At 54.8% G+C, this 24009-nt stretch overlaps 1 protein-coding gene across 16 annotated transcripts in view; it reads left to right on the forward strand.

The window, feature by feature from the left end:
* Positions 1 to 24009, forward strand: part of DYSF (dysferlin) — a 227109-nt gene that overhangs the window by 138687 nt on the left and 64413 nt on the right. For all 16 annotated transcript variants that reach the window (XM_030310815.1, XM_030310819.1, XM_030310817.1 and 13 more), the window contains 8 exons: positions 5064 to 5245; positions 7928 to 8068; positions 8881 to 8910; positions 11132 to 11161; positions 19656 to 19757; positions 19869 to 20030; positions 21090 to 21255; positions 21742 to 21818. In XM_030310815.1, coding sequence (XP_030166675.1) covers positions 5064 to 5245; positions 7928 to 8068; positions 8881 to 8910; positions 11132 to 11161; positions 19656 to 19757; positions 19869 to 20030; positions 21090 to 21255; positions 21742 to 21818 — 890 coding nt within the window. The remainder of the gene's footprint in view (positions 1 to 5063; positions 5246 to 7927; positions 8069 to 8880; positions 8911 to 11131; positions 11162 to 19655; positions 19758 to 19868; positions 20031 to 21089; positions 21256 to 21741; positions 21819 to 24009) is intronic.

Below are 24009 nucleotides of genomic sequence, written 5' to 3' on the forward strand. Positions count from 1 at the left end.
GTGCACTGAATTCAGTTTGACTGGGAAAGATATGACTCTGGAGGACTTAGAAATCACATGTCCTCAACGCTGTATCTAGCGGGCAGCATCGTTTCCTTATGCTGCAGCCTGAGCGGAACTGCTCTTCAGTGTAGAATGGTGTTTCTCAAAAGGAATCAGGACAGAAGCTGTCTCATTTGCCAAACTGTTCCCCAGGGAATTCTGATTTGCTCTCTCCTCCAGCTGGGCACCTCGGCTGGGGTTTGAGCGAGCCATAAGCTCTGCTTACAGATCTCCCGCCAAGACAGAGACCCCGTGGGCAGCTCTGTTGTGAGGTCACCACGTATCAGAAGATGGTCCTTAGCATGGGGGAATCAGACACTCCTCTTTGAGGATCTCGCAGGTCACTGGGCTGAGGCGGCCTGACTTGGTTTTAACCAAGCAAACAAGGGAGGGTAGGTAGACCAGATGCCAAGTTATCAATTTACCAGAGTGGGGTATCTTAAGAAAGCAGAAGGTCCTGTGCCCTCTTTGTTGGCCTCATGGCTCCTGGTAGATCAAAGATGTGTGGCAGGCAGGTGGTCCTGAGAGGTGCTGCTCCAGGGCAGGCCGCAATGAGGTCTGATGATCCATGGCTGCCCCACAGCTGAGTTCACCTCCGTGCGGACCGGTGCTTAGTTTTCACCCAGATCCAGACTCTGTCTTAGGTGGGGCTGGAGAGCTCTTGCTTTGGGGCTTACAGTGTCTGGACCCCAGTCACGGCCCACCTCCTCCTGAAGCACAGCTTTCTGTCAGGTTGGCTCCGGCTAGGGGAATTCTCCCGTTGAGCTTACGGAGCTGTTTTCCAAAGTGCATTGGAGGCTTGTGAAATGCTCCACTTAAAAAGGGTCCCTGAGCAAGGGAGACTGGGAAACACTACACACTTGAAGATTTACGATGCACAGTGGCATTGAGAGGCTCTGAAATGGCTGCAGGAAAGGAGCCTGTTTGACTTGTTTAAGCACTCATTAGCTCCCCAGGGAACTCGAATTTACGAAGAACACATTTTGGGAAACCCTGATCTACAGGATTCAGTCCAAATTGCTCAGCTTGAATCTGGGACCTTTGTGAGCTGCCTCGCTTCCTCCTGCCTCTTTTATCCCCACTGCCCTGGGCTTGCCCTCCTCAGCCAGACCAGCTCCTGTTGTTTCCCAAATGCCCATGCCCTTTGGTGTCTTTGCGTATGCCACGCTGGATGTCTAGAATGCCCCCTCTTCCTTGGTCTGCTGTGGTTACTCTTCCTTCTTGAGACTCGTGGTGGGAGACCTCCTTTGAGAAGACTGACCTGATGCCACCAGGCTACATGGGCTGTCCCCCACCAGCAGCACCTTATACATTCCCCTATTAAGTTGCACATCACCTTGGATTCTGTTGTGTGGTCACCATTTCCAACCATAGTCATGATCCTAAGAGCCTAGATTGCATCTCATTTATGTTCGTTTTCCTAGTGCTGTGCTTACCTACCACGTGCTGGGCAGTCAGAAATTGTATATTGTATGAATGATGGATTGCAAATAATGCTGGAATGGACATCTCTATACATATAGCTTTTTGGTTAATTTGGATGATTCCCAGGAATATAGGAAACAAAATATAAACAGTTTTATGTGTTTTAGGGCATAATGCCCAGTTGCTTTTCTGAATTGCTTCCAGCAGTAAAGGAGAGTACCTATTTCATCAAATATTTGCCAGCACTGGGTTTTATAATTCTGAACAATTTTTCTAACTTAATAGGGAAAATATTGCTATACTATAGTTTTCATTTGCACTGCCTTATTTGTGATCTACTCCCCTCTCTCTTAAGAGTTCTTTTCCTAAAAGCATGGCATGGTGGAAGGAGCACTAGACTAGGAGTCAGGGGGTCTAGCCCTCGTCACATTTGAGCATGGGCTAGTAACCTAGTCTTCATGGGGACAAGTAGGATGATGCCACCTGCCCTGTCCCCCATTCTGGTGATCTGAGCTGGGAAGGTGGCAGGGCCTATGAGGAAAGCTTAGTGTACTGTAAAGGTTTAGGAAGGCTCTAGGAAGGTCTGAGCAGCAGAGCTCAGGTGCAGGGCTCTAGGCCCAGCAAAAGAACCACCTGCCTAGGGCCTCTCTAGGTGATGGTGCCCAGTAGAACCATGTGTGTTCATGGCTGGAGCTTCCTGTGACAGTTAATGGTGCTTAGAGAGCTCGGATCCAGCCACTTTCCATTTCAGCTCTGTGTGGGTTGGGGGGTGAGGCCTGGGGGCCAATGCCGCCCCTCTTTTATGGGAGTGGCCCTGGGGAGAGGGCTAGGCTGGGGTCGACAGAGAAGAACCAGCCCCTTATCTTCCCTTCCACCTCCCCTTGGGGATCTGCTTCTCCTTCCTCTTGGCTTTCCTGGAAGAGGGATGTGTCTGTGCGGTTGTCTGGCCTTCCCTCATCTGACCACCTTGCTTCAGCAACACCCCCGCCTGCCTTGTTTCTTTTTTTTGGAGGGGCTGGGCCCTGTGGGGGGAGAAGCCAGGCCCCAGCACACAGTAGCCCAGTGTCTGAGGCCCCAGGCCTCCAGGCCTGCTCTTTACAATGCCTTTGTTGTGTGTTTTTTCCTCCCATGGGCGGGTGGGGCGCGTGTGTGGGTCTGGGTGATTTTTGTTTGAAAGCCACCCCCTCCCTGTTCCCCCAGAGCTGAGCTCATTGCTTGCGCTGCTGGGGCTGCTGGAAGGAGTCGGCCTGCTTGGGGGGGGGGGCAGCGTGGGGGGTGCTGGCAACACCAACACAGCGTGCACAGCCGCTACAATGTGCAATTGTGATCTTTGTGTAAACGCGGTCGGTCTGGGGCCCTCGCGCTTATAAAAATAAAGCGTTGGGAAGCACGGGGGGTGGGAACAAAAGGGGCTTTTTTGCCGGCTCTCTAATATGGTTTTATTTATCAGAACGCGCCCTCTTTCCCTTACTGGAACCAGGGAGAGGTTCTCTGCCGAGCTTGGAACTGATGGTATCACAGCCAGACGGTTTCATTAAATGCACAGACGCCGCTGGGCCCTGCCAGGGGCAGGAGGGGAAGTGCTTGGGGCCCACCCTGCCAGGGCCGGTGCACGGAAGGGGGAGCCCCATGCCAGGGAGGCTTCCACCAGGTAGCTGTGGCAGGATGGGTGGGCATGTCTCCTCTGTCCCTTCCCCTGTCAAGGGCCTTGCATTGCCCTCTTCTACCCACAGGATCAAGTTCAAAACCAGTTTCCTTCGGGAAGCCCTCCAGGCTTGACTGCACTGTGATTTTGTGCTTAAAGTCTGGTTCCGTGTGGGTGGCTCCCTCCTGTTAGCCCAACCCAGCATTATTCAGCCAATGAGTGCCCATGGCTTCTGCCTCCTAAGTTGGATCTCCCCCACCCTTAAAACTAGCCCATCGGCCAACAGCCGGAATCTTGGATCCTACTCTCCTCATCTCTTGATGGGAGCCCTCCCACTCTCCATCCCAGTCTTTCACCTCTTCTACGGTCACTCTCTGTCACCTCCTGCACAATGGCCATAGTATGCCACTTGGACTCCTTATGGCCAAGGAACCTATCCTGCTTCCCTTCCCTTTGTGAGGAAGTGCTTTCTCCCCATCTCAGCCCCAGCATTATAGCTGGACCTCCCAGCACCGGACCTCTAGTGCTGAGGGTCTCTTGAGGTCACATGGGGGTTAGAGCACCGCTGGGGCTAAACTGTGAGGCTCAGAGGATGCAGGATGCTGCAGGCTGGAGCAGGTGCCAAGGGTATAAGGCAAGTGTGAGAGCGTTTGGGCTCAGCCCTTCCAGACATCTAGCATCCAACTGCCAGCTTCCTGCATCTCCAGACTTTCCTGTGCAAATGCCTGGTACTCTGGGTCTTACAAAATGGCAGCAAACTGGACCCTGCACCAAGTCTGACATCCTAATTGGAGAAGTTGGAGGAGCCCCACCTCTGGGCCCTCTGCCCCTGTCCCAAATTACATGCATTCAGTTCCGTAGGACTTTCTCCTTCACTGGTTTCCAAAGTGTGGCCCTGGAAGACCACATCAGTACTCCTGGGAACTTGTTAGAAATGCAAATTCTCAGGCCCCACCCCAGACCTGAGGAATACGTCTCTGGGGGTGGGGCCCAGCAGTCTGGGGAAGCCTTCCGGGTAATTCTGCTGTATGCTCACATTTTAGAGCCACTGCCGTAGGATCTTCTCTAGTAACACCAACTTCCCTTTGGAAGCAGGCAGGGGGAATTGCCAGCACACGGGCCCCCAGCCAGCATGCCTGGGGCTGGAAGCCTGCAAAATAGTCTGGGGCAGCAGGGAGCTGCAGGGATCTCAGGGCTCCTCTGAACCCCACCTACTGCTAAACAGCTTATGAGCCCATGTGCTTCCCTCTGGTGTCCTTGCCCATCTAAGCATCACTATCACCCATGCTCACAGAGACCTCATAACTGATGTCCCTGCTCCCTCCAGGCTGTGTGGCCGCCAGAGGAGGCTTGCTGAAATGCAGGCCTAGGCACCCCGGTCTGATGGCACCGACATCTCTGGTCTGCTCTCCCTTTCTTGAGGAAGATAGGCCCTTCTCTCACACTGTCTCACACATGCCCCCGCACCTTATATGCACTCTTCAAAGTGCTGACCAGGATTGTGGTTTTATGGTTGCTTGCATGGATTATGTTTTTGCTTCAATTGTATGTATTCTCAGCCCCTAGCACCTAGTTCCTGGCCTGGCATGTAGAAGCCATTCAATAAATGCTTGCTGGATGAAGGAATGAATGCATCATCTGGGCACTTGCTTCCTCTAGCTGGGCCTGGCCTCCGGCAGCCAGCCCAGGGAGGAGTCCAGTAGGGGAGTTCTTTGGATCTCTGGCCTGCTCTCCTGGACCTTGTCTCTATTTCCCCATTGTGGCCCACCAGCTGGCCTTACAGAGACCTAGCTGAGGGGCCCTGGGGAAGTGGGCTCCCACCTGTAGGTTTTTGCTGCAGCACGGCGGCCATGACTCTGTTCCAGCTTTGTGGTCCGCGTGACTCCTGAGCGGGCGACTCTCACGGTCTCTGCTGTGTCCTGCCTCCCTTCCCTGTGCCCGGCCCACACAGATCCCTACGCCATCGTCTCCTTCCTGCACCAGAGCCAGAAGACCGTGGTGGCGAAGAACACTCTGAACCCCACCTGGGACCAGACACTCATCTTCTATGAGATTGAGATCTTTGGTGAGCCAGCCAGCATCGCCGAGCAACCGCCCAGCATTGTGGTGGAGCTGTATGACCATGACACCTACGTGAGTCTGCTTGCCTTCCTCCCTCGTCCCCTCACTGCCCACACCCTGCAGGAGTCAGGGGGAGACACCACTATGAGGGCTACCCAGCCAGGTGGCCTCTTCCCTGACCCCACAGCCTACAGGGCAGTTAAAACTATTCTAGAGTAATTAAAATTGGATTGCTCACACATGTGCTGTGCTGGTGGCAGACACAGGGGATGGAACTGGAAAGGGTGTTTGGCTGGGGGTCAGGCTTTCTCTGCCTCTAACCTGCTTGTAAGATCCCAGGCCAGTTCCTTGTCCCCATCTGAGACCTGCATTGACTCCACAAATGTTTATCAGGCATTTGTGTGCTAGGCTGAGTGGCTCTGCACTTGGGGTTCCCAGTCTAGGTGGGAGGCGAGAATCACCCACAGAGCAGGGAATCCTCCAGTAGCACAGGCAGGGCCCTCCAGAGCTGTCCAACAGAACCTCCTGCGATGCTGGGAATGCTCTACGGCTGTCCGTTCAGAATGCGAGCCCCTCGACGCCCATGGTGATCGAGCAGTGAAAGTGACTAGTGCAACTGAGAAACTGAATTTTAACTTTCAGTTTTAATTAATTAAGCTTCAAATTTAAATAGCCACAGGTACTGGGCAGTGCAGCTCTAGAAGGTTCCCGGGAGGGAGAGGCAGCCCTGGGCTGGAATGTGAGGGAAGGCCGTGGGGCAGACCTAGGCCCTGAAGGAAATGTGATTGGGGTGTTGGGGCAAGGCACAGGGGCATTGCAGCACGGTGTGGGGCAGGGGGAGACTGAGGAGAGCAGAGGGCAGGCTGGGAGGAAGGAGAAAGGAGTATGAGGCCAGGGTAGGCAGGGAGTGATGGGGCCGAGCAACATTTTAAAAAGAAGAGAAAAGGGAGAGACTGGGCTGGCTGACAGCGTGCGTAGCAGAGAGGTCCGGCCTGGGTTGGTGGGGTGGCCGCGGATAAAAGGGGAGGGGAAGGGTTCGGAAGATGTTTCCAGAAAGAGTTGCCATGGCTGGATGTCAGATGCTCTGGGAGGGTGTGGTCAGCAGGGGGTGGGGCAAGGTGATGCTGTTTAAGGTGTCCCACCAGGTGGAGGGGGCCCACTCGCAGTGGGCAACTCGGGCCTGGGCTGGGGAAGCCCACCTGCGAGCACTTCCCTTGGCTCAGCGAGGGGAATGAGCAACTGGAGGAAGAGTCTGTTTGGGACTGTTTGGGAAAGAGCACAGGGCCTGGCACCTTTGGGGCAGGGAGAGGAGGGAGGGAGGAGGACGGGGATGTGCTGGGCGGGGGGACTAGGCAGAAGAGCAGGTGCACGTGCTAGAGCAGGGCTGGCCAGGAGGCCGGCAGCACACAGACACTTTCTTCTGATAGCATCCCACCTCCTCTTTTACAATGTTACTCTGACCCTGCCTCTCCCCTGCAGGCCAGTGCCTGGGAGGGATCTCACCGGGGGAGAAGAGCCATGGCTTCTGGGTGTGGGGCTCCAGGGTCCTGGGGGAGAGCAGAGGCTGTGTGCATTGTTAACATAGTCAAATAACTCCGTACCTGTTGGTGAAAACCCATTGCCTCGAGCTCCTGCTGGCCTGGCTGCCCCGGATCCCCTCCCCACAACCTCTCCATGACCCAGCAACTAACGGGGCAACACCAGGGCCAGAGGGGCCTCCAGGACCATTCCCAGCATTTGGCTGCTGTTCATGCTGAGAGGTTGGTGCTGGGCTATCACCTGCTGTGTGGGCGTCCATGCAGGAGCTGGTGACCACTCTGGTATGGCTCTTCGGGACGTCCCCAGCAGTGGTGTGACTGCAGGCAATGGCTTCCAATTCCACTCTGGGTCTTTCCAGATGAGGGCCTTGGGCAAGGCACTAGGGCTTGTGAGAGCTGCCACACCATCTGGCCAAGACCCAGGTCCTGCCACTGTCCCCTTGGGGAAGCTGATCACAAGGCCGGAATCACAGGCCAGTGAAGTCACAGAGGACCACGCCAGAGGGCCAAGCTTGGGCAGGGCTGTGGGTGACGGCTTAGAAGGGCAGAGGGCAGCACGGCCAGGGGAGACGGCCCATGTGAAGGCCAGGGGCTGAGAGGGCAGCAGAGGCCAGCAGACTGGAGTGGGAGATGTGCAGAGAGAACGAGGCAGGGCAGCAGAGGCAAGCAGGCTCCATGAGGAGCCTTCCATGCCGGGAGGAGATGTGGGCTCTATTCTCTAGGGAGTAGGAGCCATGGAAGGTGCCTGAGCAGAGGGATGATAAGATGAAAACATCCTTTTAATAAGACTCATTTAACTTGATGAATGATCACAGTTTCCCCAGCTGGAAATGGGGAATTTAAAGGAGAGGCAAAAGCCCTTGGAAATGTCGAATCCCTACTCTGCTGAGGGCATTGGAGAAATGCTAGTGCCACCCTGGTCTCTAATGGGCTCAGAGCTTGATTAAATGAAATCAAGGTGAAGGCTAGTTAGACAGAGGGATATTCGACCGTGATGGGAATTCAAATCTAGCAACAGTGGCAGGGGGCCACTTGCATACTGTCCCCACATTCTTTTAAGGGGGGCAGAGCTCACCATTCTGCACCAGGGGGCTGCCCTGACTCCTGAGTCCCTTTCTAGTTCAGGAGGCCAGATGTAGGTCTGGTGATTGCTCTGAGGCCACCCAGAGCCCCGGACTGGGAGATGCTGACTCTTCTTTCTCCATGCCGGGTCTAGGGTGCAGACGAGTTCATGGGACGCTGCATCTGTCAGCCGAGTCTGGAACGGATGCCCCGGCTGGCCTGGTTCCCGTTGATTAGGGGCAGCCAGCCAGCGGGTGAGCTGCTGGCCTCTTTTGAGCTCATCCAGAGAGAGAAGGTGAGGCTGGTTCATGCCTGGATCCAGGAGGCCCAGGCAGGGAGTACTTAGTGGGGGAATGTTGGGGGGCACAGGGAGAGGATGCCCCAGTGGAGGAGAGGGGGCTGCAATACATCCTTCTTCCCCGACCAGGGGCCTGAACTCAGTGGGGAACACCCAACAGCCATCTGCTGTCAGGCCACCTGCTGAGGATGGGTTTGCCCATCTTTTCTAAACCCCAAAGCATGACATGATCTAACTATTGGGGAGAATGTTGGAACCTGGACTGTGTTCGAATGTTTGAATCTTCTGGCCATTGGATATATTTTTCCCTGGGTCATAAGTCGATGTGGTTTCTGGGAGTAGGACCTCTGTGATCTGGTTTGGGGGAGCTTAATTGTGATGGGGGCATCTCCATGGAAGGGTCCGGGCAGGACTTCTGTTCTAGTGCTGCCTCGTCCAGGGCCTCGCTGTGTGACCCAGGGCTGGCCACTTCCCTGCTGTGAAATAGGGCATTTGGTTTAGAGCCATATCTCTAAACTTGCTCTGACTGCAATGTGAACCTCCCTGTGTCAGCCAGAGAGAAATCGGGCTACTCTGGGTGAGGCGTCTGGCTTCCCCGTGCAGTCGCCCATCACTTCCAGCTTCCTCTGAGGAGTCCCTAGTCCTCCAAATAAGTCTGCAAACCCCTGCGCTGCCTTATCACTGACCTATTCCACGAGTGTCATTTTGCAGTTGGAAATGTGTCTGCCTGGCCAGGGCAGAAAGGAGGGGGTGATGGGGCCTTGGGTGAAAGGCACCTGACTAAAAGCTCTCTTTTTTCTGCACCCTAGCCGGCCATCCACCATATTCCTGGTTTTGAGGTAAGTCTTGCTTTTACCCTTTCTTCTTCTTCTTCTTTTTTATTTTATTTTTTTATTTTTTTTGAATGTTTATTTATTTTTGAGAGAGAGAGAGTGAGCATGAGCAGGAGAGGGGCAGAGAGAGAGGGAGACAGAATCCAGAGCAGGCTCCAGGCTCCAACTGTCAGCACAGAGCCCAACGCGGGGCTTGAACCCACAAAACGCGAGATCATGACCTGAGCCGAAATCAGATGCTTAACCGACTGAGCCACCCAGATGCCCCTTCCCTTTTCTTCTTTAACTGACTGCCAGCCTCCTGGTTTGCAGCCCCTGCTGGGTCAGGAAGTGCTATCAGGCATACATGATTACGGTCCTGCCTTCAAGCAGGGGAAGGCCCTGGTGGGACCACAGGGGCAAGGTGGGCAGGGGGTGGGGTCCCTGCCCAGCTCTGTCCTTTCTTGCCCTTCTTCCCTGAGAAGTCCAAGAATCACAGACTCTCTGAATGAAATGACCTCACGGTCACCCAGCACAGTGGGTCTCAGCAGTAGGCATATTAGGATCCCTTGGGCAGCTTTAGATACGGTGCCTGGGTGGCCCAGTCAGTTAAGCATCCGAATTTGGCTCAGGTCAATATCTCACGGTTTGTGAGTTTGAGCCCTGCATCGAGCCCTGCATCAGGCGGTGCACTGACATTGGCATACAACCTGCTTCAGATCCTTTGTCTCCCTCCCTCTCTGCCCACCACCACTTGAGCACGTGCTCTCTCTCTCTCAAAAATAAACATCTTCATTAGTAGAGTGTTGAGTATCCCTGTCTATCACGTGGGAGACCAGGGTTCGATTTCCTGATGGGGAAGCAAAACCCCCTTCTGGGGGGTGTGGGTGGCTCAGTTGGTTGAGCATCTGACTCCTGATTTCAGCTTGTGTCATGATCTAGCAGTTCCTGGGTTTAAATCCTGTGTCAGGCTCTGTGCTGACAGCACGGAGCCTGCTTGGGATTCTCTCTCCCTCTCTCCCTCTGCCCCTCCCCCACTCGTGCTCATTCTGTCTCTGAAAATAAATAAACATTAAACAAACAAACAAAAAAAAGAATCCCTTGGGCAGCTTTAGAAATCAGCAATGCTCAGGCTGCACCCCAGACCAAACAGAATACAATCTCTTGGGGGAGTGGCCCAGGCACCGGTATCCTTCCATGCTGTCCAGGGGATTTTAATGTGCAGCCAGGGCTGCAAACTGTCGGCTCAGCCCAGTGGTGTTCACCGCAGTCTCACCAGGGATAATGTAAGAAATGCCGATTCTTGGGTCCCACTTCAAACCTACTAAAGGGAACCCTGAGGGTGCAGCGCAGGAACCTGTGTGTGAATAAGCCCCCAAGGGATTCCGACGCACGCTTGAGTTCCTGAAGCTGTGATTTAGACTCTTCCCCAACTCCTCATTTCCACCATGATGCAGTTTTCCTCCCTCTGCTAGTGGTGGCGAGTTCATTCCTGCTCCCCCTTCTTCTTCTGGGGGTCGTGGTAGAAAATGCAGACCCTTTACTGGTACCCCTGCTTATGCGATTCAGGAAGTACTATTCTCCGCCAGGCTCAGCTGCGGCTTTGAGAAGCAGGCTCCGTTTGGATGCCTCTCTGCTTATGAGGTAGCCCGTGCGATTTGCAGACAGTTCTTACCCTGCAGGCTGTCCTTTGCCCCCCCCCCCAACTCTACCCTCTGCTTCTGCCCCCCACCCCTCTAGTCTTTTTCCTTCTCCCTCTCCTGTCCAGCCCAAGCTCCCGCCCCCAGACCTGCCAGTCCCTGGGGATCTGGGCTGTTTCTTCTTGCCTCTCCAAGTCCACATGCTCCAGTAGAAACAGCAGCTCCAGGGTGTCCAGCCTGTCTGCTTCCTGGGGCTGCTGCACAGGGTCTGGGACCCTTCCCACCATCTGTTATTTTCCTTTCTCCTGTCCCTTCTAGAGATGCCTGAGCTGGAGGTTTATGCTTTGGCCTCTCGCACCAGTCTCTGCATCGACACCCATCACCCCTTCTTTCTCAGGGACCATGTGGAGGGCATGGCTGGAAGCGTATCACCCTTACCCTTGATGGGAAGTGGGTTCTGTTGGCTTCTCTTAGGATGACATCTGGTTTGTGGATCTCTGCCCCAGGCTAGTGCTCCTCATCACTAATGGTAAACTTTTACCCTCCCTCCTCTCTCCCCCCCCCTCAACCAATCTTCTGGATGCGGACTATCCCATGGTGTGGCCCAGGTGCAGGATACATCAGGAATCCTGGAAGAGGTGAGCTGAACCCTCACAGCTGTGGCCTGTAGCTGGGAGTAGGTGGGCAGGGACAGAGGGAAGGAGAAGGACTGCCCCTGGACAAGTACCCCAGAACCTTCTGGGTTCCTGGTGCCCCAGTGGGCGTCTGCCATTCAGAGATCTGACTGGGTTTTCTTCCCCACACTGTGGATCCACAGCTGCGTGGGTTGTGTCCTGGTATGATTTTGGCCCCAGGAGGCTTGCTGCCCTGTTGGAGGCCGGATTCACCCAGACCTCCTGGCAGAAATACAGAGTCTCATCTGGCTGAGTACCAGATGGCGTGTTTTCAAGAATAAAATGTTCATAAGGGGCCAGAGTCGTCAAGGAAGCCTTTCTGGTGAAGGTAGCATTAGCCAGACATTGTTGCAGGAAGACAGGAAACGTGCCTTTGGCCCAAGGGGCCAAGCACCAGTTTAGGACCTGGCTGCTTTAGGGGCTGGTGGGGTTGGGGATTCCTAGGTTCTGGAAGAAGATGGAGGTTTGCCTCCAGAGGAAGCAAGGCTCTATCCTTTGCCATGAGGGATGAGGAGCACGTTCCCCTACAGCCTCCTACACATCTGTGAGCGGGTCCTAGGGGTGAGTAGGGGCAGAGGCCTGGGCAGGAAGACAGGAAGGAGAGCCCTGGTCAGACGGACTGGGTAAAGGGCAGCCACTTCCTGCCATCAGGGAATCCCCAGGCTGGGAGCGGACACCATTTGACATTTTCAGTGCAATTTGGACTTGAAGTGCAGGGTCAGGATGTGGGATCCGCAGGCCCCGCGCCCCTTACCTCACTTCCTTTTGCTCCCAGACCGAGGTGGGGTCCGCCAAGTGAGCTGGCCGTAATTAGGCCTGACAGGCAGCCTCCTGCTTCTGGCTGCAGTTGCGAAAGACTGCCGATTTGGAAAGGGGAGCAGAGTCCTGTCCAGGGAAGCAGCACGGAGCCCTTTCTCTTGATTGAGAGCGCTTTGTGGCCAAAACCCACAGCCTGCTCTGAAGAAGACCCAGCCCAGGGATGAGTTATTAAAAAAAAGTTAAAGTCCTTAATAACTGGATTTGTAATATGTAACAGTGAAGGCTCGGATTCCGAGAGCAGGGAGCTGGCTGTGGTCTCACTGTCAGGAAGCAAATCAAAATTTGCCGCTTTTGGGCCAGACCCCGAAGAGAGCCAAGTGTCCTGCTGCAGAGCCAGCCAGGCCACAGACTGAGGCGGGGTGTGGGTCAGCAGGGCCAGAGGAGAGCAGATCTTGGGGGTCTGCTCGGCACAGGACTGGGCTGAGTCGGCAGGTTCAAAGGGTCTGAGGCCCAGTAGGATGACTGGAGTATCAGCTGGTCCAGGGAACAATTCCTGAAGATGATCTCGTGGACCCCCTCATTCTCAGGGGCCCCTACCCCAACCTGGGGGCTCCATAGCTCAGCCACTTTGCCTGCACTTATAGGCTAAGCCTCATGCCAAGGTCTTGGGTCCTATTTAGTTTTAAGGGTCCCCAGGGATGGGGTAGCCAGGTGAGTTCGGCTGCTGCTGCTGTCCTACAGGAAGCCTGACGCTTTAGCAGGCTTTTCGTCTTTGCTGTGGCCGAGCTTCTGCCTGTATCCCCCTATTCAGCACCCTCCAGGCTCCCGGCCTGATCCCTGTGAAGAGTGTTCCTGCTTTCCCTGAGGGTTGTGAAAAGGCCCGCTGGCAGCTTAGATTCTGGGCCACTGGCCACGGGAGCCCTCGAAAGCTTTTGTGACTCTGAAGGATGGTTTAAGGATGGCCTTTCTGGTGGGGAGTGCCTCTGGCCAGTGCATCCCAGGCCTGTGTGGGAGTGTCTGGGAACGACATGTGTCCGTGCTATGCCGATGGCTCCCAGAGCAGATGGAGGACAGTGGGGATGGCTTCCAGGAGGAGGTGATGCTGAGCTAGCATCAGAAGCAAGGATTGGCAGAAGGGGTTGAGGAAGGGGGCTAGGTGGCGGTGTCTTGGACTGGGGGCCTGGCCCTGCCTGGGGCCGGTTTGTTGGCTGACATGATTTCCCCTCCCCCAGGCTTTATGCCCATCTGGAGCAGCCCTCTCTGGGGGGCTCTTGTGGGGAAGTGGGTCTCTTGTCTTGTGTCTTTGAGGCTGTGGTGACGTCTGGGAGACCTGGGTCCTTGCAGAGAGCTTGGGTGAGGGGAGGACTTCCTTCCCCAGCTCCCCTGTCTCTCTGCCAGAGTAGAGTAAGAATCCTCCCTCTTCCTGAGCCTTGCCCACTTTCCCCTCTTCCTGCTCTCCCTTCCTGTTTCCCTCTTCCTCTGTTTGCTCCTTGGCCTCTGGCTCCCTGTCTCCCTCCTTCTCCCCGCCTCTTCTGAGCCCTCTGTCTCGTTTCTTTTCCTTTTCGTCTGGAGAACAAAGGCGGTCCGTGCTGCCAAGGGGAATGAGTTCAAAGAAACTGCAATTTTAGATTTCCTGAGAACTGGAGAGCGTGCACATGCACGTGTGAGTGTGTACGAGTGTGTACACGCGCAAGAATACACACGTGCACGCACGGGCAGCAGAAGAGGTGGCGGTTTCCTTAGCAACCAGGGGCCCCAAGGATGTGTAGCATGTGCAGAGAGAGAGAGAGATCCCACCTGGGGTGAGCTGGGGCTTGCAGACTTGACCATTGAAGGGGGCGTGGTTCAGAACGCTTGGTTCTGCTTCTTCTGTCCTGCTCTGTGGCAGGGGATGCCCTGGGAGAAGGGACTGCATGCTCCGTGGATGTTTTCACTGAAGGCTCAGGGGGCCAACCAGATGTCACTGTATCCCCTTCCAAATCCCGGGTATGGCTTTTAATCTGAGATGTATATGAGGTACTCTCCCGCACCCCCAAATCCACTAGAAGGAAAATTTTGGTGTTTTGCAATCAGGAAAATAAACCCAGTGGTCCCCATCCCCCTTTCCCTCCCCCAAGGCCTTAATTTAAAACACTGTTTTTCCTGGGAAGTGTAATTAGAGCAACATGTTGTTCCTAACGAGCTGGGTGGGGCAGGCAGACAATGGAGCCCTCCCAGCATGCCTGACTGCCCCCGCCTGGGGCTCCCCTCCCCGAGGAACCGGGATCTGAATGTCCAGAGGGTCCTCTGACTGTACCCTGCTGGGTCAGGTAGGGGGGGCGGTCTATGGGCTACTGGTAACAGGACAACCTAGGTGGCTGGGGGAGCTCAACCCCTCCCTCAACCCCGCCCTGGAAATGAATGTCTGTCCTAGTGTGGTGGCCCTAGGACCTGGGAGAGGAAGTCCCCCTCATGGCTTGTCCTCAGCTCTCTGTCCTGAGCTGGCCTGCTGGACAGATAGACTGAAGGGGACTTAAGGGTAGATTTTGCTCTGATGGGGGAATGAGCCTCACCTATCCTTGGGTCCTTGTCCTCTTGATCTGAGGCAGCTCGGTAAACACCCTCCCTGCACACCCATCCGTGGGGCAGTCCTGGGGCTGCCCTGCATTCAGGGTGGGTGGGGAGGGTAAGCCAGGAAGGGATTGGTCAGATGTGGCTTCGTCTAATTAGGCTTTGAATGCCTGCCCTTGAGGTCTGTGGTCCTCAGAGTCCCTGTCTCACCTAGGACAGTGAATTAGGATGTCCTGGTGACACTTTAAGACTACATCTATCCCTGCCTGGCAGTGCTGATATGCTTCGCCAGATGTGGTAAGGATCACTGAAGCCCAGCCACATTGAGAATCACTTTCCTGGAAGGAGGTGTCGAACCCCTCAAGTCAGCTGGACCAGGAGAAGGCTGGGAAACGTAGGCTCAGGAGTTGACCGTCTGGCCAGGGCCATAGGACTCTCTCACAGTGAGGTGTCAGAGACCAGCCAGGGCCTTGGGAAACCGGGCCACACTGTCACTTAGAGGTAAAAGAAGTCAGAGAGTAGGGTGGTAAGAAGTTTCCGGAGTGGTTGGGCGATTTTCTGGAGGACGGAGAACTTGAACGAGGCCCTGAAAGATGTGTTAGATTCAGGAAGGTGGGTGGTATGGGAAGCCGTTCAGAGGGAGCCACACGCAGGCACTGGGGAGGGGGTTGGTGAGGATCCATGAAGCAGGCTGGTGCAGATAGGAGTGCTGGGAAGGAGGGGAGAGTATGCCAGAGTCCTTTCTTTATCCAACCACCCACCCACCCATTCACCCCTCTTCCCGCCCTCCCTCCTCTCAATTACCCATTCATAGTCCTGCAGTTATGGGATGGAGATTTCAGCTGTGGCCCCTGTGTGTAGAATTGCTGGTTTAACACAGAGATGGCACAGGGTGGTGGTCTTTCAATGGGAGTGAGTCACGTTGCTGTGGCAGCTTACCTTGAGCTCGAGACACCAGGGAAGATTTAAATGGAGATCTGAAGTCTGAGTAGGATGTAGCCACATGAAGTGGGCAGAAGAGCATTTCAGACAGAGGGACCAGCAACTCCAAGCCTCAAAGGTAAAGAGAGCGTGCTGACTCCTGCAACCTGCTAGTGTTCAGAAGGGCCGGGTTGAGCATGTACGGGGAAGTGGCTCATCACTGTCCGGGACCCCGGAAGGGAAGGTTATCTAGTGGGAGGCAAGACCAAGGAAGTCAGAAGGAACTAGTAGATGAGGGTCTTGGAGGCCATGCCGAGGAGTATGGGCTTCATCCTGAGTGGCTGGGGAATGTTGGACGGGTTTTAAACAGAATGCCGTTCTTAGAAAGTTCCTGCTGGCTGCAGAGTACAGCATGCATTGGCTCTTGGGAAGGGATTTGCAAAACCAGACGCAAGGAGACCACTTAGGGGGATGCTAGTGAATCCAGGCAAGAGAGGGTGAGGGTGCAAACCAAGGGAAGGAGACGGGTGGATGAGTATGCGAGAAGTTTGGGAGACAGAATCCCCAAGGCCCCAGGCGGTCAATTGGGCACCGTGATGTGGGGGAAGAGAGCCAAGGTGGCATGGGGCTTTTTGGTTGGTTGTCAAAGTGGATGGTGGGACTGGTTTCTGAGAGAGCAGGTTTTGAGGGGAAAGTTAGAGAATCTAGTTTGTGACCAGTTCAGCATTAGGGGCCAGTAGGGTGCACAGGTGAACTGAGCTCTAAGAGGTTGGGGATATGGGTCCAGGGCTTAGGGGAGATGCCCGGGGGCAGAAAGCCCAGGAGAGGGCTGGGCACAGGAGGAGACTCAGCCAGCAGAGGGTGAGGGTGGAGAAGGTGAAGGGGCAGTGTAAAGGCACCAGAGGGATGGCTTCAGGAAGAAGGCTGAGGTCAGCTGGCAGGATGCTGCTGAGGGAGTGGGAAGGACAGGAGCCTGCCAGTGGCCTTTGGGCTGAGCTACAAGCAGGTTGTGGTTGACTTTGGACAGAGAAGTTTCCGAGGCAGGGGTGCAGGGGGCAGAGCTGAGTGCACTGGGCAGAGGGCCTTGTGGAATCGAACTTGAGAGGGAGTGGATGGAGGCAGAACTTTCCAGAGAGAGAGAGAGAGGAGAGGGAGGGAGGCTGCCTGAAGATGCAGAGAGCTGCTGGGGCTGGATCTGGGAGACCATCTTTAAATGGGGAAGGGAAGGATCCAGCAGATAGTGTGAAGAATTGTGGGGGACAGGATGGGACAGGGTCGGGGAACAAGAGAGCCTTTAGGTGTAGATGTACAGGGATAACTCCACAGGGCGGGGATGGGCAGTGAAGTGTGCACAGTGCGGAGGGGGCAGAAGACCGTGGTGGCGGCATGCAGGCCGGGCGGGGGGTGGAGGATGGGCTGCAGAGGCAGGGATCCTGGTGACAAATGGCAGGGAGCAAAGATGTCCCTGGACCCCCGGGGACAGTGAGGTGGACGGGGATAGCATTGGGATGAGAACGGTGGCCTCACGCCATGCTGAAGGAGCTGCCCGCGGACACACCTCTAACCACTGTCTCTGCTTGTTTCTCCCTCCTGCTTCCGCCGGGCCTGGCGCTCCACAGCTGTGTGCACCTGCCTTCTTCCTCCAGGGCCTCCTCCAAACGGTACTGGAGCCTAGCCTCCTGGAGGTTCTTGTTTCCTGTCCTCCTCGTAAACAGGTTCCTGAAAATGGGGATCCTGGTCTCAGCCTGTAGAGAGGAGCATCACCACAGAGCTCAACAGAGCCGGGAGGAAAGAGGGCATATGGAAATGAAGGATAAACAGGAATCGGAGGGACACTGCCCAGAGTTTGGGGGCCTGGAGAGGAATGCTCTGGGCAGGGAAATATATTAATGAGTTTTCCTGGTGATTCAGGAGAATGTTACAAGCACGTGAGAAAGGTTTGATCTTTCTGCCTCCCTGATCCCTTCTTTTTGCTCCTTTTGTCCTTGGGTTTTTACCCCTGGGCGCCCCCCTCCCACATTGGAGTGGGCATCAGCCTTCAGCAGGCCACGAACAGACCATGAGCAGGCCTTCAGGAAAAACCCTTCTTTTAAAGGGCCCTGCCTCCAGGGTGAAGCACACATCACCCCTCCTCCCGACAGCATTCGTCTCTCAGCCCGTCTACAAATGTAGGTGCTTCCTACGTCACGCCACCTGCACTGAAGGTTTGGAGCAAGACTGTGAATTCCTTCACTTTATGCCCCATGACATAGGGATACATAGGAAGCCAGTGTCGTTCTGAGAGATGCTTCTGGTGGCTTGGTTCTCCTCGAGTCACCCTGGGAGATCGAGAACACTAATGGTAAACACAATGGTACCGACCACAATAATGTAATCCTTACAGGCACTGCAGTTTACTAAGCAGCTCCTGGGTGCCAGACACTTTATGTTTGTTCTCTTATTGAATTGTTGGAGCAAGCTCGTAAGGGTATTGTTATCCCAGATCTTCATATGAGAGTAATGAGTCACAGACGTTGAGTAATTTGCCCAAGGTCAAACAGCTAGAAAGCAGCAAGGCTGGAACCAGAACTGAGGTCTGTCTGATTCTAGAAATGAACTTCTTACTGCTGCAGGTCAGGGAAGTGTAGTGTCATCAGTGTGTCACCAGGCAAGAGTGACAGCTGGGGTTGGTTGTGGGAGGAGGAAGCCAATGTGTTTCAGTGCTCCAGCTGCTCCCACCATCTACGTTAGGGCATTTGTACGTGGATGCACCATCCTTTGAGAAGGAGCCCAAAGCAAGAGTCTTAGAGGATTAATCTAGTGATTCTATTGTTTGTTAAATGAGATTACACAAGACAAGCTCTAAAGTATCTGGCATAGTCCTTTTATTTATGGTTAACATCTCCTGAGTGTCAAGGCCTTCTTGTATGGACGTGTAGGTTGTGCACTGCACAAGGGCACTGTGTCTAAAGAGAGACAGTTTCCAGGGCAGATATCATATATTTGTATTTATTATAACAATTTTCCAGTAGGTGGCAGTAAAGTGTCTCGTTCTAATAAACCAGTAAAGTATGACGATTTTCTGACATGGAAGTAAAGAGTCTTAAGAAAGGGACATCTTTCTTTAATTGTCACAAAGGTGCCACGTGGGCTAGTAGACCTGTTGAGGGTTCGCCTGAACCCATTCTTCTAAGGGTTGTGTTAACTTCTTCAGGCCTCACACTAATCTTGAGAGGTTGGCAACTTTAATAGCCATTTTATAGATGAAAAAATTGAGCCACAGAGAGAGATGAAATAACTTAGCTAGCTTGGTAGTTGGTGGAGTAGAACCTATGTTCCTAACCATTGTGAGACTTGGTAGTTGTTTAATCCACAGTGGTATATGCGTGCCTGCCTGGCCCCAGCTGCTTCCTCGTGTATTTCTTCATGATCACTGAGGATTCTTGCCCAAGTCTCTCTGGCAAACCCTTAATAGGCAGAGTTGACACATGCTGTTTTCATCTCTGGTCTATAGTGGTGAAGGAGCCTCCCCAGCAGCTCCCTTCAGTGCCTGTGGATGATGGCCACTTCTGTCCCCTTCTCCTGTTTGTGAATTGTCTTTCTGGCTCACAGAGCAAGTGTTCTGTCCTGATGGTGGCTGGAGGCGAGAGGTGGGGGTGTGGAGCTGGCAGGTGTCTAGAGGGTGTGGTGTGGGGGATGGAGACAGAGATGGGACACCAGGGTGGATGGTATGTCGGGAGGGTCTGAGCCTGGAGGCAAGACAACCAGGCTAGCAGGAGGATACGTGGTCCTCTCTGGGATTAAGAGGGGCTGGCGTGGACGTGCCAGGATGAAAGTGGGCAGTGTGTGTGTGTGTGTGTGTGTGTGTGTGTGTGCATGTGTGCATACATGGTCGTGTGTGCATGCATGGTCGTGTGTGTCAGGGATGGTGAGACCCTGAGCAGCTCACTGATGCATCAGAGCCTGCGTTATGGAGGAGGGGTGGCCTGGGGTTCATTTGAAACAAGGTCACCTGAATCCTGGGCCAGAATGCTCAAATTGTGATCCTGGAGAATATGGCGTCTGGCAAAAACTGACTCAGTTTTCTCATTTTTGCCTGCCCGTTTGCCTACTTGTGTGCCTTTGCCTCTCTGTTTCTGTCTGTCCGTGCATGTCCTTCTTTCGGCCCCGACTCTCCTTCCCTTTTTTTATCTCTCTGCCCTGGCCTTCCTCCCACTGTTGTCTCTGTTCTACCTGCCGTCCCCTGCAGTCGGAGGACACGGACCTGCCGTACCCACCGCCTCAGAGGGAGGCCAACATCTACATGGTTCCCCAGAACATCAAGCCAGTGCTCCAGCGTACCGCCATAGAGGTGAGCCTGGCTCTGGGGCGGGGGGTGGGGAGGCAGCCTGGCCCTTTTCCCTTCCTGCCCCCAGCCTCTCCTGGGCCTTTTCCAGCTGCTCTCCTCACTCTGTGTCCCCAGATCCTGGCATGGGGCCTGCGGAACATGAAGAGTTACCAGCTGGCCAGTATCTCCTCTCCCAGCCTTGTGGTGGAGTGTGGAGGCCAGACCGTGCAGTCCTGTGTCATCAAGAACCTCCGGAAGAACCCCAACTTTGACATCTGTACCCTCTTCATGGAAGTGGTAAGCCTGGCCTCCCTATTATCTCCTTCCTGAGTCCCGATGCCTAGACTTTTCCTCAGGGCCCTGGGCAGCTCGGGTGTCTGCTCTGACTCCCTGTGGGATCCTGGGTAGGTCATGGCATCTTTCCCACCTCATTCGTCTGTGAAAATGGGGAAGCAGAGCTCACACTCTCCTCACTGGAAGAGTGGAAGCCTCTGAGCAGCACAGATGGGGTCAGCTCGCTCCTTCCTGCCCAGATCCCAAGTGCACAGAAGGGACCCACTGTTCCCTTTCAAGGCAGGTCTCAGCCCGCTGGAGCTCCCCCCAGGGGCCTGCCAGGACTGACCTTCCATGGTTCCTCCAAACCCTCCCTGACTGGGTCCTCCCCCAGCCGTGCTGTGGGCTCACCCCCATGGCCCTCAGGCCCCCAGTCCTCTGCAGCTCCCCGGGCTGCCTGGGCCTAGTGGCCGGAGTAAGGCAAGCCTGAGGAAAGGAAAATGGTTTGCAAGATGAAAGCACTGTAGAAATTCCAGGCCCAGTGGCTGTCAACAGGAGCCTCCTCTTGGCTGAGCCAAAGCCGCCACCGAAGGAGAGCATATAAATTATTTCAAGTTGTGTTCAAAGTGCTTTTGGGGCTGGGGTTGGGAGGGGGAAGAATCTGGGTCTGTAAGCCAACTCTTGAGTATCCACTTGGGGGGGACTGTCTGCAAGAAATGTTGAGTCCTGGGCCAACTTCTCCCCTCTTCCCCTCCCCAGCCAGTGAAGGTTCAGGGAAAGTAGACTTGTTGTAACTTTGGGCTGAGCTAGATGTGTTTGGAAGGTAAGGCTGTGGGGGAAAGTCAGCCTCTGCATACAGCATTCAGGAGGCAGACAGAAAAGGTGTGTGGCTTCTGGTCCCCTGGCCAGCTCCTGGGCTTGGCCAACCACCACTTTGGATTTATGGCTGTTGGGGGTTATGAGTGGGTTTATGGTCATTCTCCGCTCTTTGAGCTTGTCCTGTGAAGGAGAGCCCCCCTCCTCCGAAACCTCCCAGAGGTGGGTTCAGGCCATTGTCCAGCGCTTCCCTCCTGCTCTGCCCAGATGCTGCCCAGGGAGGAGCTCTACTGTCCCCCCATCGTGATCAAGGTCATTGATAACCGCCAGTTTGGCCGCCGGCCTGTGGTGGGCCAGTGTACCGTCCGCTCCCTGGAGAGCTTCATGTGTGACCAGTACTCTGAAGAGAGTCCGTCCCCGCAGGGCGGCCCAGGTAGGGGTGAGGCTGTTGATGGAGAGGGCAGGGCAGAGGGGCTGGGGCAGGTGGGGCTTCCCAGGTAAGATGTGTCCCGAGGCTCTCCTCTTAGCAGGATGTGAGTGAGAAGTCATTTCTGCTCAGCTGACCAGAAGGGTGGACATCTTGCTTTCCTCGGGGCATCTCCTAGGTCTGGGCTACTGAGAGGCCAGGGCTGCAAAGGGAGGAGGTAGGGGAAGAGTTGAGGGAGAGAGAAAGGCATGGATTCCATGGCATGATGAGGGAGAGAGAGAACTGGGAAGACAGAGAATGTGAGGGAAGGTGGGAGAGACAGAGACAGGAGAGGGAAGAATTGGGTGAGGGAGGAGAAAGACACAGATTGAGAAGTGTGGAAGACTGAGGGCCTTTTGGCTCAGTATCCTGGCTGAGTTTTGTGGCTGGAGAGGGGCGAGCCCCCTGAGAGAGCCAGCCCCTTCCAGGCCTGGACACTGATCTTCCCTACAGATGACGTGAGTTTACTCAGTCCTGGGGAGGACGTGCTCATTGACATTGATGATAAGGAGCCCCTCATCCCCATCCAGGTAAGATGAGAACTGGGCCCCCTGGGAGAGATGCTAGCTTCATTGGCCTTGGCTGCCCTTCCCCCTCCCTTCCCTATCACATAGCCTCTATCGGACATCTCTCTCCCTGGTGGCTAGACACTGTATAGGTGGAGGAACCCAGATGCGAACTTTTCATTCTGGTCAGGAGTGGGGTGGAGGGGTTGGGGAAGTCTGTGTGTGATCTCCTGGGTAAGACCCAATCATTTTCCTCAAAGCATGAAAAAAAAATGGTCCCTCTACCTAGAGGGCTGTGTTGAGGGCTCTCCCTGCAGATCACTCAGGAAATCATGGTGGGGCAGCAAATAAGAGAGAAGGAAGACAGGGGAGGGAGTGACCAGGCAGTTTTAGGGGTGCTCCAGCCCCATTGTCTTACCCCAGCCACAACCCTCCTTATGGGTAGATTCATCTATGGGCTCATGCTTGGTGGCACCTTGGAGGCAGCTGAAGAAGAGGGGTCTGTGTTCAAGCCAATAGTCCCTCTTGCCCCATCCCCCTCCTCCCAACTCTAGGAAAAGAGAGAAGGGGAATCTTATTCCAAGGGAATCCAACCCTGTGGGCAGGTAAGAGGCATCCTTTTGCCAGGTACTCAGCAACTTAGGGGCCAGTTGGTGACCCAGACTCCAGTGCCAAACAGAATGGCAGGAGGTCTGTGGCATCTCTTACTGAGCAAGAGGCCTTCTCCCCACCTTGGGCCCTGGGCTGCTCTAGTTCCTGTAGGGCCAAGGTCACCCAGTCCTTCCCACAGTGGAGATGAAGAAAGGCCTCACCGTGAGCACCAACCTTGACCTGCATCTGTTCCAGGTTGTCACCCCTCTCCCGGCTTTGCATGATGCTGGTCACTCCCCTGGCATCTGGGGCTGGCTTCCCAGAGCTTCCCAGCTGCCCAGAGGCAGAGCCTCCAGCCTGTGTAGACAGTACTTGTGTCCTTGGGCTCTTGGCCTATTTATTCACCCAGAGATGGCATCCCTTTTTGGGATGGTCTCATTTCTTTAAACCACCAAACAAATACTGGCCTTGGGAGCAAGAGAACACACTGGGTGGGGTGCTAAGGTGGGCTCAGGATCCTCCAAGCTGCCCTGTCATGGGTCTTCCCTCTGACACGCGGGGCTGATTTCTGCTTCTTTTTCACTCGCGCACCTTTTACCTTTGCCACTTCCACAGGAACATCTCTGCTGTGAGCCTGGGCCTAGCTGCTGCTGAGCTGAGACAAGGTCTTGCTCTATGGTTTCTCTGATGCTAAGAATCCTCACCGGCACCGTGATCTCTGTTTCTCCCACCTCTGTGACTCTCTAGGGTTCTTCCTACCATCCTCTCCACCGGGGACACCTTCTGTTCTTCTCCTGGTCATCCTTTAAGACTCAGCTTAGGTGTGGTCACTTCCTTCCAGGATTCATCCCTGGCTCCCTCCCCACCGCCTCTTCCTGCAAGTCTTGTCTGCATCTTGGTCCCTGCCTTTTCTTTAGGTCCTGATTGTCTCTGCAAGTGTCAGCACCTTCCCCAGACCAGGTTCAGGGCAGTCACTGGGGCGCATTTCTTGTGTGACATCAATGCCAGCACAGGACTGGCTTAAAGGAGATGTTCCGTGAAGGCTACCTGGATGGGTGGATGCGTGAGTGGATGTGTGGGTGGATGGATGGATGGATGGCCTGCCTACTCTCTGAATGGGTCTAAGAAGGAGCTTCTCTAGACTGGGAAAACCCAAGTGGAAATTTTGGATGGCCCTACCCAAGATTCAACTACGTTTAATACTAGTGCCTTCTGGCCTGGGTGGGTGTTTGTAGCTGAATTAGGCAGATAATTAGCCCCAAACTCCAGGCTACCCAATCCTGGCTCCTGTTTTCCGCCCCCTCAGTGGGCTGTCTGAGTCTGTGCAGGGAAGTGCAGGGCTTGCCCAGCAGGATTTCCGTTCTGTGTGTGCTGCCCTCAAAATGTCTACAGACTCAGATGGGGAGGGACTATTTTGAGTCCTGCTGGCTACGAGCACAGCCAGAGGCAGACGGTGAGGAGGCCCAGTCTGGACGTCCTCCCGGCGTTGACACGAGTGAACCGGGGCTGGGGTCTGAGCCAGTGCAGGGTCTGCGCTCTTTGTGGGAGCACGTGGCCACACGGGCTAGAGCTGCTGGCCAGGCAAAGGGTGGGAAGCTGGAATCTGGGCTCCTGGAGGCGTGTC

This window comes from Lynx canadensis, chromosome A3 (assembly GCF_007474595.2).
Source record: "Lynx canadensis isolate LIC74 chromosome A3, mLynCan4.pri.v2, whole genome shotgun sequence".
Classification (NCBI taxonomy): Eukaryota; Metazoa; Chordata; class Mammalia; order Carnivora; family Felidae; genus Lynx; species Lynx canadensis.